Raw genomic sequence first — 17,822 nt, 5'->3', positions numbered from 1 at the left:
GGTGAAGAAGGAATAGGGGAAAACACAATGGGTAGTAGAAGGAGGCAGAACCATGAGGGAGGTGATAGCTTATTTTGTGTTTACTATATTAATGTACTGGAAGCAATAATTTTTATGTTTTTGGTTATTACAAGTTTCTGTCCCCTAAATAAGAAGTTTATAATGTTTTTCAATGGCTGAGTTGGCAGCAGCATTCTAGGGCTTCTAGAATGTGCATCAGATAAGGATATGATCTCTTCTTTCTTGCCCCTCGAACAGAATCCCACTAAGGAGCACCAGGCCGTTGTCTCCTACACCATCACTGACCTCATTAAATTTGGGGATCTCAACCTCTATGAGGTTGGACTGCTACCAACCTCATAGATCCCTCACCCCACACCTCCCGTTTCTACTTCCTACCCAAGATCCACAAACCTGCCTGTCCAGGTAGACCCATTATCTCTGCTTGTTGCTGCTCCACTGAACTCATTTGCATACCTCAAGTCAGTTTTATGCCTCCTGGTTCAGTCCCTTCGTACCTACATCTGTGACACTTCACACGCTCTTGATCTTTTCAATGATTTCAGGTTCCCTTATTTTCATCATGGATGCCCAGTTCCTATACACCTCCACCCCCCATCAAGAGGCCTCAAAGCTCACTATTTCTTTCAACACTAGACCCAACCAGTTCCCCTCAACACCACTCTCCTCCATCTGTCAGAACTTGTCCTCACTCTCAATAATCCTCCCACTTCCTTCAAACAAAAGATGTCGCGATGGGCACTCACCTGGATCCCAGCTATGTCTGCCTTTTTGTTGGCTAGGTAGAACAAGTCTGTTCTAAGTCTACGCTGGTGTCACTCCCCAACTTTTCCTATGCTACATCGACAACTGCATCGGTACTGCTTCCTACATCCATGTGGAGCTTGTCAACTTCACTGCCTCCAATTTCCACCCTGCCCTCAAGTTTATCTGGTCCATTTCTGACACTTCTCTCCCCTTTCTCGATCTCGCTGTCTCTATCTCTGCAGACAGATATCAGTAGAAAATCTGTTATAAACCTTTTGATTCACAGCTACCTGGACAATACCTCTTCCCACCCGGTTACTTGTAAAAATGCCATTTCCTTCTCTCAATTCCTCCGTCTTCATCACATCTGATCTAGGATGAGGCTTTTCATTCCAGAATGAAGGAGATGTCCTCCTCCTTCAAAGAAAGGAGCTTCCCTTCCTCCACTATCAACACTGCCCTCAACTGCATCCTTTCCATTTTGTGCACATCTGCCCTCACCCCATCCTCCCACCACCCCACCAGGGATAGGGTTCATCTTGTCCTCACTTACCACCCCACCAGCCTCCATGTGCAGCACATACTTCCCTCCTCCCGACTTTCTGCTTCCGTATGGATTAATCCCTGCGTGACTCCCTTGTGCATTTGTCCCTCCCCACTGATCTCCCTCCTTGCAAGCAGAATTAGTGCTACACCTGCCTCTGCACCACCTCCGTTACTACCATTCAGGGACCCAAACAATTCTTCCAGGTGAGGTGACACTTCTGTGGTCTCCTGTATATCAGTGAGACCCAACATAGATTGGGAGACCGCTTCATTGAGCACTTTCTCTCCGTCCGCCAGAAAAAGCGGGATCTCCCAGTAGCCACCCATTTTAATTCCACTTCCCATTCTCATTCTGACATGCCAGTCCATGGCCACCTTATTGTTGCGATGAAGCCACACTCAAGTTGGAGGAGCAACACCTTGTATTCTGTCTGGGTAGCCTCCAATCTGATAGTATGAACATTGATTTCACAAACTTCTGGTAATATCTCCATCCCTCCTCTTTACCATTGCCCGTTCCCATTTCCCTCTCTCACCTTATCTCCTTACCTGCCCATCACCTCCCTCTGGTGCTCCTCCCCCTTCTCCAGCCTTATATCTCTTTTACCAATTAATTTCCCAGCTCTATCTCACTCCTCCTCTTCCCAGTTTCACCTATCACCTTGTGTTTCTTCCTTCCCTCCCTCTAACTCTGACTCCATTTTTTTTTTTCCTTCCAACCTTGATGAAGTGTCTTGACCCGAAACGTCAGCTGTACTTTTTTCCCATAGATATTGCCAGGCCTGCTGAGTTCCTCCAGCATTTTGTCTGTGTTGATATGATATTGTGGTGCCAGTCTGTAACCTAATAATCGTATTTTTTAGTAGACATGAAAAATACTGCTGGAAGAATAGGGAAGAATACTGCACTGAGTAAGGGGTATCTTTTCGGTACAAATTGGGGATCTTATTCAGTGAATGGGAAAGATCATTTTAAAAAGATGGGAGTGCAAGTAACTTCAAGGGGATGTGTTTGGATTTTTATTTTGGGTTAAAATAAGCTAGAATCACAGAAGGGCAATAAACACAGTAAGAAATACCAAACTATTTTTTTTATCCTTTATGATTTACTATGAATTTGAATGTGCAAATTCTTGATAGTACTGTGATACAATGGATGATACAGTCTGCAGCTCAAAATGTGTTCACCAATGCCATCCACTGTAATAATGTTTTAAAGCCTGTTTTATACCTGTGTGAAATGAAGCTGAAATTGAAGATCTTGCTTTCAGTATATGGAGTTTCATTATCCTTTTGTGCCCAGCTCTGAATATTACTGACAAGTTTTCAATTCATTTAAAAATTAAAGGAATAGTGTGTGCTACTGGACTTGGCCACTGCAAACTTAAGTATATTGCTAACAAATTTTTGTTCATGTTATTCACAGCTATTGCAGGGTGACTTTAAAACACCTGCCAATTTGAAAGGACCTTCTCTGGTAGGTTGCGTGTGTTTTGCAATTTTGTCCAGTTCAAAATAGGCTTCAGACACCAAGCCAGTAACAATTTTCACTCATTTCTGATGTTTCTATTGTCTAATAATCTGCATATATCCATTTTATAACAAGTTGAAAATATTCATCTGTTTCTGGGGCTTTGTAAAATTAGCATGGGTGAAATTAAACTCAAGTAAGTCTGGCAGAGAATTCAGGTTTTATTTTAACTAGAAAAATATTTGGTTGTGATCAATCATTGGATTTTGTGAAGATCACTGCAGTGCCTTAAGCCCATCCTTGCCCTCAGAATTCAGGAACCCAGTATTCTAGCCAGGACTGAACTTGTTTAGCTGGCTCCCCTTTCTTAGCTCATTGTTGATCTACTACTTAGCTCATTTTCTTACTGTATTAGCATAAATGAGCTATGTCATAATAGATCACATGGCCACCCTGTAATTGACTCCAAACTGCCTTCTCATTTCAGGGCCAGATAAAGATGATCAAAAAGTGCTGGCCTTGTCAGTAATGATCACCTCCAATACAAGAACAACTGATGTTAAATTATGATCAGCTCTCTTTAATTAACCAACAGCTTTAAGAATTCAATAAATTCCCTCACTCTCTCTATCACTGGCTTTTAATCCTTTTTGTTACATGCAGGAATCACGTATCCTAGCATCACAACTGAGAATAACTGAGCTGTGCTTGCATGTGGCACAATCTTGGAAAATCAGTGTTTATACCTGCACTGATTAGAAATGTTATTTGCCTTTGTATAAAATTTGCATTGAGAACAAATGCAGGTTATTAAATTGTTCAAAAATGCTTTTGATAACTGTGTTATAATGAAAATAAGCAAGTTAGAATTCATGCATTCATTTTGTAGTTTAAATAGGGCTGTGTGTCACTTAAATCTATGTGTTTTTTTTTCTTTTTATAGGTAAAGAATGCTTCCATGACTGGATCTCAGTAACAATGCTGTAAAGACAGGTGTATATACTTCTCTTAGTACATAGAATGTAGAATAACGATTACTTCATCTATGACCTTTGGCAGACATGCTCTCTATATATTACCAGACCACATTACATGCCATGCATTAAATATTAAGTTATGTGTAACTTCTGCTATTCTATACTTTTTTTTCCATTATCCAAAAAAGGTTGATATCAGGATGTAGCTTCAATACATCGTGTAAGGTGTTTAGTTGAATAATATCAAATTTAGCATTAATATTACTCATAACTTGTATATCATATTGGACATCTCTTAAAAGTTAGCTTCACTCTGGCTGCAGGTGTGCCTTTCAGATGAATTCTAATCATGGCATCTGTTTAATGTTCCTTACTTATCAGTCTTCTGCATTAGAAGAACTGGTGATATAAGTAGGGAAGAGAAGGAAAGCCAAGATGGCTAAATGAATAGAATGCACAACAGCCCCAACTTAGTGGATAAACACAGAGCAGCTGAATTGCCAAAACATCGCTCCTGCTTATTAAGAAATGAAAATCAAAAGATTACAGACACTGGAAATCTGAAATCAAAATAGAAAATGCCAGAAATCCACAGTGACCCAGCAGCATTTAACCAATCGTGATACAAACAGTGAAAGCAAGTTGCATGAAGTTGTTGAACTTGATGTTGCAAGGCTGCAGTATGCTAGAAAGAAGGTGAGGTGCAGTTCCTCAAGATTACATTGGGTGTAGTAATAACAGTGCAGGAGGACACATGCCAGAGTAGAATGGAGAACTTAAGTGACAAACAAAAGGAATCTCAAATATGATCCTGTGGACTGAATGCAGATACTCCACAAAAAAGGCACCCAATCTGTTTCCTCGTGGAGGAGATGTTATGAAAATTTAAAGCAATACGCTGAATTGGAAGTAGTGCAAGTGAATTACTATTTCATCTGAATGGACTGTTGGGTCTCTGAAGAGAAAAGAATAAAAGGACAGGTGTTGCAACCCAAATATTATTCCCTGTCTTTATTGAGCATTCTAAAAGCATTATTACTGCATTACTGCCTAGACTACTCTCTATCTGCTGCACTAACAACTTGTATATGAAGTTCAACATCTTCAGATAGCCTGCTTTCTCTGGATCAGAACTGGCCAGTTATGCAGTAAGCCAATTATTCAGTATAATTGACTTTTGCACTTCAGTAGTATAGCCTGACTTGCTGCACAGGATTCAAAAACCTAGTGTCAAATAAACAATGAAAATACAGGTGATCGTGTTGATTTCATTATAGTAGACATTCAACAAAAGTATATCAATATTGTTCGGGTGCAGTAATAAGAATCATATGTATAGTTCTAGGAAAGAGGAAGGGTGGTCTATAAGTTTGTTTTTCATTAATTTTCTGCCTGGCAACTTTCATCCCTGTTCAACCTTCTCTTCTTTCCCTTGGAGAGGCTCAGTGGCAACTTCCCTTTGTATTCCAAAGTTATGGATCATGTAGCACATGATTATGAACACTCACTGTGGCTGTAGTGAAAGACTCCTCTCAAACTGTCCACACAATAGAACCACTATTTCAGGATGCCATGGTTAGTCAACCAGAACCCTTATTGAGTGGCTCATATTAGTTCAGTGTTCTGTATCTGTGTTTGGATTCCTGACAGGAGGTGAAAGCTCTTGCTCCTGGTATTCACTTTACTGCTGTGGTCTCCTTGAAACAAAAACCTATTGAGGTCTTTTCATAGTTATGTTGGCAAATTAGATTCAGGTCAACATCCCTTACTGCTTGAGGTCACAAGCAAATTCCTATTGAAAACTGTTGATTCTTGATGGGGAGTATGCTGATCTATATGCATATAGTCCTTGATATTCACTGCAAATAGGAATGGGGCATTGGGTGATAACCCAAGTGTTTCTTCTCACCTTTTTGTCAGGAAGCTAATGGGGTGATTGATTGAACTGACATGTTCAGAGCAAACTATCTGACATTAACAATGTTATTAGAAACAGGTTTGAAGAAGCCAGATCATTTGCGATCAATTTTAGATAGAATAGTTAAAGGGATTGTGATATCTTAGTCCTGTTAAGATCCACATTGTCAACAGAAACCAGCCTGTGGCTAATTCATTTATTCCACATGTTCCTGAACTGCCCATGTCTTTAATTATTCATTACAAATGCAACTTGGGTAAAAAAAAAAAAAAATTGCCAGTTAGATCCTTTTTTTCTTTTGGTATATCCAGAACGGAAAAAGAGAGGGAAACACATTCTGACCTGTACCATCTTATAGAGCATTAACAAAGTGATGAAAGGATTTTTGACAGTTCTCTTAAATGGTATCTACCAAACCTTTTCTTGCTCACAAATTTGATTTCCGCCAGGACCACCTGGTTATCCCAGATTTCAGAAGTGAGATGAGGGAAAAAAACTCTGCTTGATATCAAAGCAGCCTTTGCCAGACTTTGTCATCAACTCCTCCAGAAAGTAGAATTGGGAAGAAAGACGAGGGAAACTGTCAACTTGCTTATCTCAGCTAAGTCATACCTAGTGTAGAAAATAGTTGTGGGAATTTGAAATCAGTCATCTCAGTGCATAAGACATTCTACAACAGTTGCATCCAAGGTGTGACCATCCTCTATCACATCAGTGATTGTTTCTCCAACAATAAATCCTGTGAAGGTCTTACCTCATGACACATCTTACCTGAATGCACAGCACAATGGAGCTGTTCTCATCTGCATGTAACAAGATAGCAGATCAAGCCTGATTAAGTATTAATAAATTTGGGTAGCACAAAAGACTATCACCACCAAGAAAATCTCTTAACTACAACCCATTGATATCATGGAACTTCACCAAAAGTAACAGTCTGGAATTTGCCATTGGCCTATAAATCAGATATTATGATCTGTATCTTACTTACTAAAACTGTTGTACCATGTATAAGATAGAATTATAATTTGGTGCTTGCCTGCATGAGTGCACATTGAACAGCGCTCAAAAATTAACACAATCCACATCCAGCATCTTTAGTATTTATTTGCTCCTCAACCAAGCCATTATTGGAGGTGTGCAAAATCAAAAACATTGCAACAACACTCAATAGTTTTTTGAGCAGCGTCTCTAAAAGACCTACGTGAGTAAATAGAGAATATCACCAGCTTCAACTCACGCAAAATCCATATTTGGACATGTACAGTACTGTTCATTTGTCATTGCTGAAGCAAAATCATAGAATCCCTAGTTAACATCACCGAGGAAACACCACAAACACTAGCTGAAAGAGTCAGATCGATGCCAGCACTTAAAGACCAAGTAGGAGCTCACAAGAAATGCAGGCCTTAACAACAGTATCCCCTGTGAATAAATTATAAACAAAAGTAACTGAAGGTTTAAGGTTGCATTAAGTTACCCAAACAAGCAGTGGAGTACCAGCCATGGTGTTGAGTTTGAGTTCTTGCTCCTGTAAGAAGCATTAGTGATCTGTCTGTATTGAAGTGCACTGCCTTATGCTTCTAAGGGTGGGGATGAAATTCTTATGGGCAGATTCAACCTGATGGATTTTAATTTCAATTGATTGGTAATTGGTTCATTTAATTACCCTTTTGGGATATTATTCCACCGATGTTTGGAACATTCTGTGCTTAAAATTAATGCCTGATTTTCAGCAGGCTTTTTAACAGTGTGTCTTCATAGCATACTGAATTATTTTTCTCAATTAAAGAAACCTTTCTGGGAGGAGAGAACAAAATGGTGGAAATATTCAAGAAGTTGGGTGTCACCTGAAGAAACAAACAGTTAACTTCAGTTGAATAATCTTAATTAAAACTGCAAAAATTAGAACACAGGTTTGTTTTAGGTTACAGAAAGCTAGGGGAAGGATGGATAGGACAGAGGAAATATCTGATAGGCTGAGACCTTGCACACCTGAGTGATCCTGATATTTATTAAGTTAACTTGTTAACGTATTAATGAGACAGGTGGAGAAAAAACAAATAAAGGCACTTGTTAAATGTGAAATGCAGATCTTAACCATTCATGAAGCCAAAAGGTTTGTTATCAGATTTAGCTTAGTAGCTCCTGTATAGTCTCTTGAGATCTTCTATTTCATTAAAAGTGGTATATGAATAGTAGTTCTTGAGTTGTCAGATCAAAGTGCTACTGATGCTGAAGATACTTTTATTTATTTATTGAGATACAGTGCAGAGAAGGCTCTTCTGTCCTTTAGGCATGCTGCCCAGAAACCCCTGACTTAACACTAGCCTAATCACAAGATAATTTACAATGACCAATTAACCTACCAACTGGTACATCTTTGGACTCTGGAGGAAATCCACATGGTCACAGGGAGAACATACAAACTCCGTACAGACAGCAGCAGGCACTGAACCCAAGTCAATAGTGCTGTAAAGCATTGTGCTACCGTGCTGCCATTATTTATGCCAGGCAGTATTTGAGAAAAAGAAAAAACTTTTTAGATCAATGACGTTTATTCGAATCTGGTTAACACTAGAATCACAAAGGCTAGAGTCATAAAAATGAAATTAACTTAACTTTAATATCACATATATTCCTTGCTTTATGAATTTTCATTAATGCCATCTGTCTTCGATGTCCAATGTGTCATAAGAGAGTTGCCACAATGCATTATATCACTTAAAATATTTTGCAGGGACATTTTTCTAAATCAAGGATAGGTAGTAGTCCTTGCCACTTGACTGACCTCTGAGCATTCATTACATGATTACACAGCAGCATCTCTACAGTTCTATACATATCTACTAGCTGGACAACATACCTATCTGACTTTGGATGGACCACCAGTCAAAGTGATGAGATCCATAGCCAACCATGGATAAACCCTGGTTTCCTAATGCTGATATTCTGTTACTTTGGACTTTGTTCATTGTGCACATAATCCCATAGTGTCCTCAATACATTGTGTTTGTGGTATTGGAAAAAACAACTAATCAAAACAGAAAGCTAACTTACACAAGTGTTATGTGCTAAGGAAGCCTATTTTGTAGTTTGGTCATTTAATGTGAAATCATCTTTTCCAGGGACATCAAATTTACTTGGCAGACAAAGCAGAAAGTGAAGAAATGACTGAAAACAGTTCAGATTGGAAGCAACAAAATCTGCTGATACACAGTCTTGCATTCATGTTGTTGTGTGTTTGATGAATAATGTGAACCTGTGACAATCTTATCTGAATCTTAACATTTTGCAAGGAAAGTTACTTTAATGATACTTTCTTCCCCAAAGCTAACTATACTTAGTGTATCCAAGGTGAAGTCATTCATGCAATAATCTGTACATCTTCAGATTGTAAGGAACATTACATCACCAGTCTCCTGTGTGTATGTTCTATTTTAATGTGGTCATATTCTCTCAAATGTACATTTATTGAATATAATGCCTTGAGCAGTTCTTTAAGCTGCTATATTACTTTCAATCACCACTATGACAATCAAGAATGTATAATCCTTAAGGCTTTTATCCTACAAAGTATGTTTAATATTGGATACCAGAGGCTGTACTGGATGAAATATTGCTATTCTATTATATTAAAATCTACAGCTTACGGAAAAGATATTCACTGTCAGAAAAGTATTCAAGCAAAAGGTAAAAAATAGCAATTTACATTTAAATAGAATACTCTAATTTTAGTTTCTTAAACTCTTAAGACATCAGCTTTTGTTTTAAGTGGGTACTGTATAGGTTCTTCCCCCTTTTTTGTGATTTATTTTTTACTCGAGTAATATACCTGGTAGGTAGTGCTGCATCAACTGAAATTCCTAACAATTTTGAGAAGGGCTCTCAAATTATAAATCTCAATAAGAATCTGAGCTGAATTGGACCTAACTGCATTCATTGAAATTAGTTTATTGCAGCATTTTTTTTACTTGAGCTTTCAAGCAATAGCATTGATGGAAGCTGGTTTCCTTTAATATTATAAATGCCTTCAATGAAGAAACAACAGAGTAGGAGTAGACTATCCAGTCCTTTGACTCTGTATCATTCAGTAATCCAAGTGTAATCTCACCAAGATCCTGTATAATTTTAAAAGTACATAATGTAAGAAATATGAGCAGGGTAGGTCGTCTGGTCCAACGAACCTGCTCCACAGTTCAATAAGATCATACTGATCTGGCCTTGGACTCAGCTCCAGTGAATTTCTCCAAAAAGTGCCATGTGACGGAGGAATAACAGATTTTGATACAAAATTCTTAGAAATAGTTTTGTACAAAGTTATTGATGCTGTATAACTTGAGCTCTTAAAGCAAACTGGTAAAAATTAATAGTAATATTGCAAAGGGCCTTTTTCAATATGCAGTTATTCTAATTACCTCAATTTTTTTTTTCTCATTGAACATTCAGTATGCAAAACAGATGCATTTTCTGGGATTGTGTTCTGCATAAATTGATTGTCAAATTTGTCCCAAGGACAGGGTCAGCATTTCAAGCCAATTAAATATATATAAAGCACTTTAAAGTGTATGATATAAACTTATCTAAATCAACGTTTCTACCTTCTTCATCTTCAATCCCATTTGGCTCAGATTATCATACATATATATCAGTTGCTAGATGACCAAGAAAGGTCAATAGAAGTTTACTGCTGAAAATTTCTTGTCGTGGAAGAATTTCCCTGGAAGTAAAATCAAAATTATACGTAGACCTCCACTGAAGATCAGCTACCCAGCCTCTAACTATTTAGGTTTTTTAAATTATAAATGTTAACATTGCTCAGTCCTCTTTGATCACTTTTGCTAAAAAGGATTGAAAAATTCTGTTCAGATTCTCTGGACTATTTGGAGATAATTCCAGATAAATTGTAACACAAGGTATTAACTGGGTCTGGTAAAGTATCCATTACATAGGATGCTTAAATCTTTTAATTCCTCTTTACCATGATTATCATATTCAATATTTAGACCTTTCCCAGATTCTCTGACACTTTAGTCCTTTTGATTTTACTTGCTTTTTCTTTCATGTTCCCTTTTTATTGTTACTGTATTAAGTGCATGGTATCTGATATAAACTTGCATTATTTTGACATATTCGATCTCAGTGCACCTTGACAATAGGAAGTTCTAGATTTTGTGGTCTCACCTTTGTTCTTTGTGGGAAGGCATGCAAATTAACCCAGTTAATCTTCTCCAAAACTAATTTGCTTTCAAGAAGCAGTTTCTAGTATACTTTTCTGAATCATTTTTCAATGTAATAAAATTCATTTTCCTCCAATTTAGCACCTTTTTACTACTAATTTATCTGTTCTTTTCCAAATCTGGGTTGTAATCATGGTCACACAAAAGCCTCTATTACTGATACTTCTTCCACCAGCCCAGATTCTCTAAAACTAATTCCAGGAAAGCATCCCCTTTATTAATTACGGTACATAAAACATAAAACAGTACAGGCTGTTTGACCATGTTGTTGTGCTGACCTTTTAACCTACTCAAAGATCACTCTAATGCTTCCTTCCCACATAGCCCTCCAAGTCAAGTTACAAAGAGAATGCATTCACAGAAAACCATCCCCAGCATGATTTTCCATAATGTGGAAACTTGAAAAAGGTTGACAAAACTTGTTGTTTCTTTGCATTTTGTTTATTTTTTCTGCAAGTTTTGCAGGAGTATTTTTAGTAGTGAATTCTGTAAGGACCAGTTTCCCAAACTGTGTTGATACTGGGTGTACTGCATTGATTAAAATTCTCCTGAATGCAGTTTAAGAATTCTCTGCCCTCATATATTTTAGATTGATGTAATTCCAATTACTTTTAGACAAAATGAAATCTCTCATTATAACTGTCCTAGTCATTTGCACTTAATTGAAATCTGCTCTTAGACCTTCTTCTTAGGTCAGGGGTTCCCAACCTGGGGTCCATGGACTCTTTGCTTAATGGTATTGGTTCATAGCATAAAAGGTTGGGAACCCCTGCTCTAAGTGTTTAGAGGCCTCATCTTACTACATCTTTCATCTCAGCTCCTATGACCAATATTGCTATATTCTCTTCTTTTGTTATTCACTCTCAGTAAACCCTATTATTAGAAGTGTTAAATCTTTCAAGTTTGCTCTGTTTCACATTTCCATATATAAGATATTTCTATGTATGAGTGACAGAAACTGACACTTCTATTAGTGTCTTCAGCTCGATCTGTCTTATTCACTACATTCCTTGCATTTGGTACATGCATACTATTGGGCACACCAGTATTTTTATAAAGCTCTTGCTTTCTCTGGCTTTCAAACTCTCGATAATTGTTTAGTCTTGTATTTTCATTTCTTCTTTTCTCCTTTAGAGTCTTTCCAGTTTTTTGTTCTTTTAATGTCATGTGGTTTTTGAAAACACTTGACCATTTTTTCCTCTTAAGTTTCAAGTCACTCTGAGGAAAGGAATATCCCTTCATTTCATGTTTAGATTTAGTGATAACTATATTTGGTTTAAAAAAACTTACTGGATTTTGACATAAGGAGAAGCATTCTCTCTTCCTCTGCCATATCCAGTCCATTCATAATTTTAATGACCTGAATAAACCAATAAGCTAACATTTTGTTGATAATTAAAAGAAAATGTCTCATCTATGCGTTTTCAGTTCTGATATCAAATTGATAAATTCTGTATTTTACTTCATGCTTTATCCTTTTTTATATAGAGAGACCCTAAACAGTACTCCATACTTGAATGGAGCTTGAAGAGGTTCCAAGCATAGCTTGTCTACTAAAGAATTCTATACCCCTAAAAATAAATCCAAGTGATTTTCAGTGTTTGTTTGCCTGTAATGTTATTTGTTTAATGTTATTTTAACTTTGAGCTTACATCTCTTTGGTCCTCTACAACTCAGAGTAATGTTACTATTTTTCTTATAAATCAATCTGTGTATAGTTCTTTTAGCATCCAACTACTCAGTCTATCGCTAGGTTTTATTTTGAAAGCTTGCTAATGATTTTTAAACTATCACCATTGGCAACATGTCCTATATTCAAATCATTCTGAAGTTCTTGTAAAAAGTCACTCTTTTTCTTAGTTATATCCTTTAGTTTCATACCATGTTTGTATAGCTGTACAAATAGTCCCAAGTACAAATCATTAGTGTACATTATGAGCAACAGCAGTTCAATTATTTGATTGGTCTGTATTCCTCTATTTTTGAATGGCTGTTATTTATCACAACTCTGATGTCCACATTTAACTAATTTGCTGTCAAATTTTAGAGCATATGAATTCACATGCTCTAGCTTTCTATTATGAGCCTGCTATATGTTACATTAGCAAATGTTCGTTGTTTCTTCCTCCTTGAAACGTGTTGAAAAATCAAAGTGTAGATATGTGTTTTTATTTTAGATTTCAAAGTGATAGAAATGTTCAGGAGATCAGGAAGCATCAGAGGAGAGAGAAAAACAATGTTAACCTTCATTTAAAGTGTTAATTTTGTTTTTCTATAAAGTTGTCAGATTTGCTGATACTGAAATCATTTATGTAATCATTGCAAGATAAAATCAAAAAAGTAATGTGCTCTTTGTTTGCCTATTCAAGTCAAATGGAATTAAAAATGTGACTTTTCAAAACTAATTTGCTTGTTGGTTCAGTCACCAAATTAAACTCGTAACTAAATATGGGATGAGATTTATCTAGGATAATTACTAAGTCCCTGAAATATTTAACTGCCCTTTTCTTTTCCATCCTATTTGTAAAAAAAGCATAATTGTATCATTTTGATGCTGCAACAGGTTGTACACTGGCCTTTCATTGTAGGTTCTTGAGCAAGACCTACAGGATGAAAGTCTTTTTATCATGTAGCACTGAAGTAGGTTTGATAGCCTCAAGGCTGTTTTAGTGGACAGGAGTCCACATTACAAAACTGTTATGAAGGACTGGATTACCACCGAGGTAAAACATGAAGTGCTCTTTTAAAGGTAGTGCGGAGACACATTGTTTCAGTAGATTAGAAGGAATATTGTTCGCAGTCTGATCCTTACATGATCTGAAATGCTTGATTTTAATCCTAGTTATATAAAAGAAATTTGCTTAAAAATTGTACTGTGTATGACTCTTTTTAGTATTGCGTGCTTGAAATTTTGTAATATTTAAATTTGCAAAAAATGTAGATAAACTCCACCAATCAAAACCACAAATTCAGTGTATTTTGGCACACACAAGGCATGAGCATGAGGAGTGACATTATCTATGGAACAAAGTTTATTTGTGGTACTGACAGCTGAAACAGGATTCATTTTTCCATTTTGAAAAATCACTATATACTCTCAGGGGAATGTTTAATTATTATGCCCCACGTATTGCAACTTCACTTTTGAAGGTTGTATTCACTCAATTATACTTCGTTTTGGAGAAGTGTGAAGACAAGCTATTAGATTGACGGTGGATGAGATATTCTGCCCTTACTCCACATATTAACTATTTGTCATCAGTGATTTTGCTGCGTTCGGTGTACCAGTTGGAGCTATGGGACAGTTAAGCTGGGCAGGATTGACCTCCCTGGAAATCCCAAACAAAAAAGAAAAGAAAACCTGTCTCTCATAAATGGTCAGAAAGCAACAGTCCTCCAATTCTCTGAAATAATGGATGCAGAGGTTGAAGTTTGCAATGTCAGTCATGACATATTTCTATCAATATTGGAAAAGATCTCCATGCATCCAACTGTGTAAGGACTGCTCTCTCCACATACATGAAGCTCATTCTCAACTTGATTTTCCTAAATTCCAGGCCATTCTGGTCAGCAGCACACAATAATCTATGTGTGCTATACATTACATCACAACTTACTTTGAGGTAAAAGTTTCTGAACTGCAAAAGTATGCAGACTTGCAGAAACTTCTGGCTTCCTGGAAGTTTTGAGAGTGGTAAACTCCACTTGCATAATACTTTCTTGAGGCATGGTTGGGAAAACTGTGCCCTCTGGAATAGAAAGATAGTGGAGCCTAGATTATAGGAGATTATCAACACATTGATGAAGGTAGAGTGATAGATGTAGTGTATATGGATTTTAGCAAGGTATTTGATAAGGTACCCCATGCAAGGCTTATTGAGAAAGTAAAGAGGCATGGGATCCAAGGGGACCTTGCTTTGTGGATCTAGAACTGGCTTGCCCACAGAAGGCAAAGAGTGGTTGTGGACAGGTCATATTCTGTATGGTGGTCGGTGATCAGTGGTGTGCCCAAGGATCTGCTCTGGGACCCCTTCTCTTCATAATTTTTATAAATTACCTGGATGAGGAAATGGAGGGATGGGTTAGTAAATTTGCTGATGACACAAAGGTTGGGGGTGTTGTGGATAGTGTGGAGGGCTGTCAGAGGTTACAGCGGGACATTGATAGGATGCAAAACAGGGCTGAGAAGTGGCAGATGAATATCAACCCAGATAAGTGTGAGGTGGTTGATTTTGGTAGCTCAAATATGATGGTGGAATATAGTATTAATGGTAAGACTCTTGGCAGTGTGGAGGATCAGAGGGATCTGTGAGTTTGATGTCAGTGGTGGGTAAATTGATGGAAAGTATTCTTAGAGATGGTACATATCATCTGGATAGACAGGGTCTCATTAGGAACAGTCAACATGGATTTGTGCGTGGAAGGTCATGTTTGACAAATCTTACTGAATTTTTTGAAGAGGTTACTAGGAAAGTTGATGAGGGTAAAGTGGTGGATGTTATCTATATGGACTTCAGTAAAGCTTTCGACAAGATTCCACACGGAAGGTTAGTTAGGAAGGTTCAATCATTAGGTATTAATATTGAAGTAGTAAAATGGATTCAGCAGTGGCTGGATGGGTGACGCCAGAGAGTAGTGGTGGGTAACTGTCAGATTGGAGGCCAGTGACTAGTGGTGTACCTCAGGGATCTGTACTGGGTCCGTTGTTGTTTGTCATATATACATTAATGATCTCGATAATGGGGTGGTAAAGTGGATTAGTAAGTATCACATTATGAGGGCACTCAGTCCTCATTTATTGTCATTTAGAAATGCATGCATTAAGAAATGATACAATGTTCCTCCAGAGTGATGTCACAAAAAAAGTACAAAGCAAAGACTAACACTGGCAAGACAATATAATTATAACATATAGTTACAGCACTGCAAAGCAATACCATAATTTGATAAAGAGCAGACCATGGGCACAGTTAAAAAAAAAGTCTGATCGACTCCCGATAGCAGGCGGCAAAAGGGAGAAATTCTCCCTGCTATAAACCTCCAGGCGCCAACAACTGCCGATGCATTGGAAGCACTGGACCACAGCTGACTCTGAGTCCATCCAAAAATTTCGAGCCTCCCGAGCACCATCCTCTGCCGAGCGCTTCGACCCCACCCTGGCCACTGAGCAACAAGCAAAGCCGAGGACTCGGGGCCTTCTCCGGACTTTCTGGATCACCCAGTAGCAGCAGCAGCGAAGAAGGCATTTCAGAAGTTTCTCCAGATGATCCTCCATGGTCTCACGTCTGAAACCATCAAATCAGGATTGTGCATGGCACCCTACTTGACAGATAACAGATATCATTCACCGGAGTGGCAGCTGCGCGCTGCGTTGCACACCATCTTCTCCTCCTCCATTATGCAGATGATACTAAGATAGGTGGCATTGTGGATAATGAAGTAGGTTTTCAAAGCTTGCAGAGAGATTTAGGTCAGTTAGAAGAGTGGGCTGAAAGATGGGAAATGGAGTTTAATGCTGATAAATGTGAGGTGCTACATTTTGGTAGGACTAATCAAAATGGGACATACATGGTAAATGGTAGGGCATTGAAGAATGCAGTAGAACAGAGGGATCTAGGAATAATGGTGCATAGTTCCCTGAAGGTGGAATCTCATGTGGATAGGGTGGTGAAGAAAGCTTTTGGTATGCTGGCCTTTATAAATCAGAGCATTGAGTATAGGAGTTGGGATGTAATGTTAAAATCGTACAAGGCATTGGTAAGGCCAAATTTGGAGTATTGTGTACAGTTCTGGTCACCAAATTATAGGAAAGATGTCAACAAAATAGAGAGAGTACAGAGAAGATTTACTAGAGTGTTAACACGAGGAAATCTGCAGATGCTGGAATTTCAAGCAACACACATAAAAGTTGCTGGTGAACGCAGCAGGCAAGGCAGCATCTCTAGGAAGCAGTACAGTTGATGTTTCAGGCCGAGACCCTTCATCAGGACTAACTGAAAGAAGAGCTAGTAAGAGATTTGAAAGTGGGAGGGGAAGAGGGAGATCCAAAATGATAGGAGAAGAGAGGAGGGGGAGGGATGCCCTTACACTTCCTCCCTCACTACCATTCAGGGCCCCAGACAGTCCTTCCAGGTGAGGCGACACTTCACTGTGAGTCAGCTGGGGTGATATACTGCGTCCGGTGCTCCCGATGCAGCCTTCTATATATTGGTGAGACCCGATGCAGACTGGGAGACCGTTTCACTGAACACCTATGCTCTGTCCACCAGAGAAAGCAGGATCTCCCAGTGGCCACACATTTTAATTCCACATCCCATTCCCATTTTGATATGTCTATCCACGGCCTCCTCTACTGTCAAGATAAAGCCACGCTCAGATTGGAGATACAACACCTTATATTCCGTCTGGGTAGCCTCCAACCTGATGGCATGAACATTGACTCCTCAAACTTCCGCTAATGCCCCACCTCTCCCTTGTACCCCATCCGTTATTTATTTATATACACACATTCTTTTTTCCCTCTCTCTCTCCTTTTTCTCCCTCTGACCCTCTCACTATACCCCTTGCCCATCCTCTGGGCTCCCCCCCCTTTTCTTTTTCCCTAGGCATCCTGTCCCATGATCCTCTCATATCTCTTTCGCCAATTAACTGTCCAGCTCTTGGCTCCATCCCTCCTCCTCCTGTCTTCTCCTATCATTTTGGATCTCCCCCTCCCCCTCCCACTTTTAAATCTCTTATTAGCTCTTCTTTCAGTTAGTCCTGACGAAGGGTCTCGGCCCGAAACGTCGACTGTACCTCTTCCTAGAGATGCTGCCTGGCTTACTAGAATATTACCTGGATTTCAGCACCTAAGTTACAGAGAAAGGTTGAACAAGTTGGGTCTTTATTCTCTGGAGCGTAGAA

General features: G+C 38.5%; 1 protein-coding gene across 3 annotated transcripts in view; it reads left to right on the top strand.

Annotated features, from left to right (window-relative positions):
* The window catches only part of LOC134338640 (protein-tyrosine sulfotransferase 2-like), a 93,007-nt gene extending 79,201 nt beyond the window's left edge, over nucleotides 1-13,806 (top strand). For all 3 annotated transcript variants that reach the window (XM_063034640.1, XM_063034641.1, XM_063034642.1), the window contains 3 exons: nucleotides 2,740-2,790; nucleotides 3,728-3,777; nucleotides 8,808-13,806. In XM_063034640.1, the coding sequence (XP_062890710.1) occupies nucleotides 2,740-2,790; nucleotides 3,728-3,760 (84 nt within the window). In that variant the 3' untranslated portion in view covers nucleotides 3,761-3,777; nucleotides 8,808-13,806. The remainder of the gene's footprint in view (nucleotides 1-2,739; nucleotides 2,791-3,727; nucleotides 3,778-8,807) is intronic.
* The last annotated feature ends 4,016 nt before the right edge of the window (nucleotides 13,807-17,822 follow it).

This window comes from Mobula hypostoma, chromosome 27, assembly GCF_963921235.1.
Source record: "Mobula hypostoma chromosome 27, sMobHyp1.1, whole genome shotgun sequence".
In the NCBI taxonomy this organism is placed as follows: domain Eukaryota; kingdom Metazoa; phylum Chordata; class Chondrichthyes; order Myliobatiformes; family Myliobatidae; genus Mobula; species Mobula hypostoma.
This window is presented reverse-complemented; position numbering and strand designations above follow the sequence as displayed.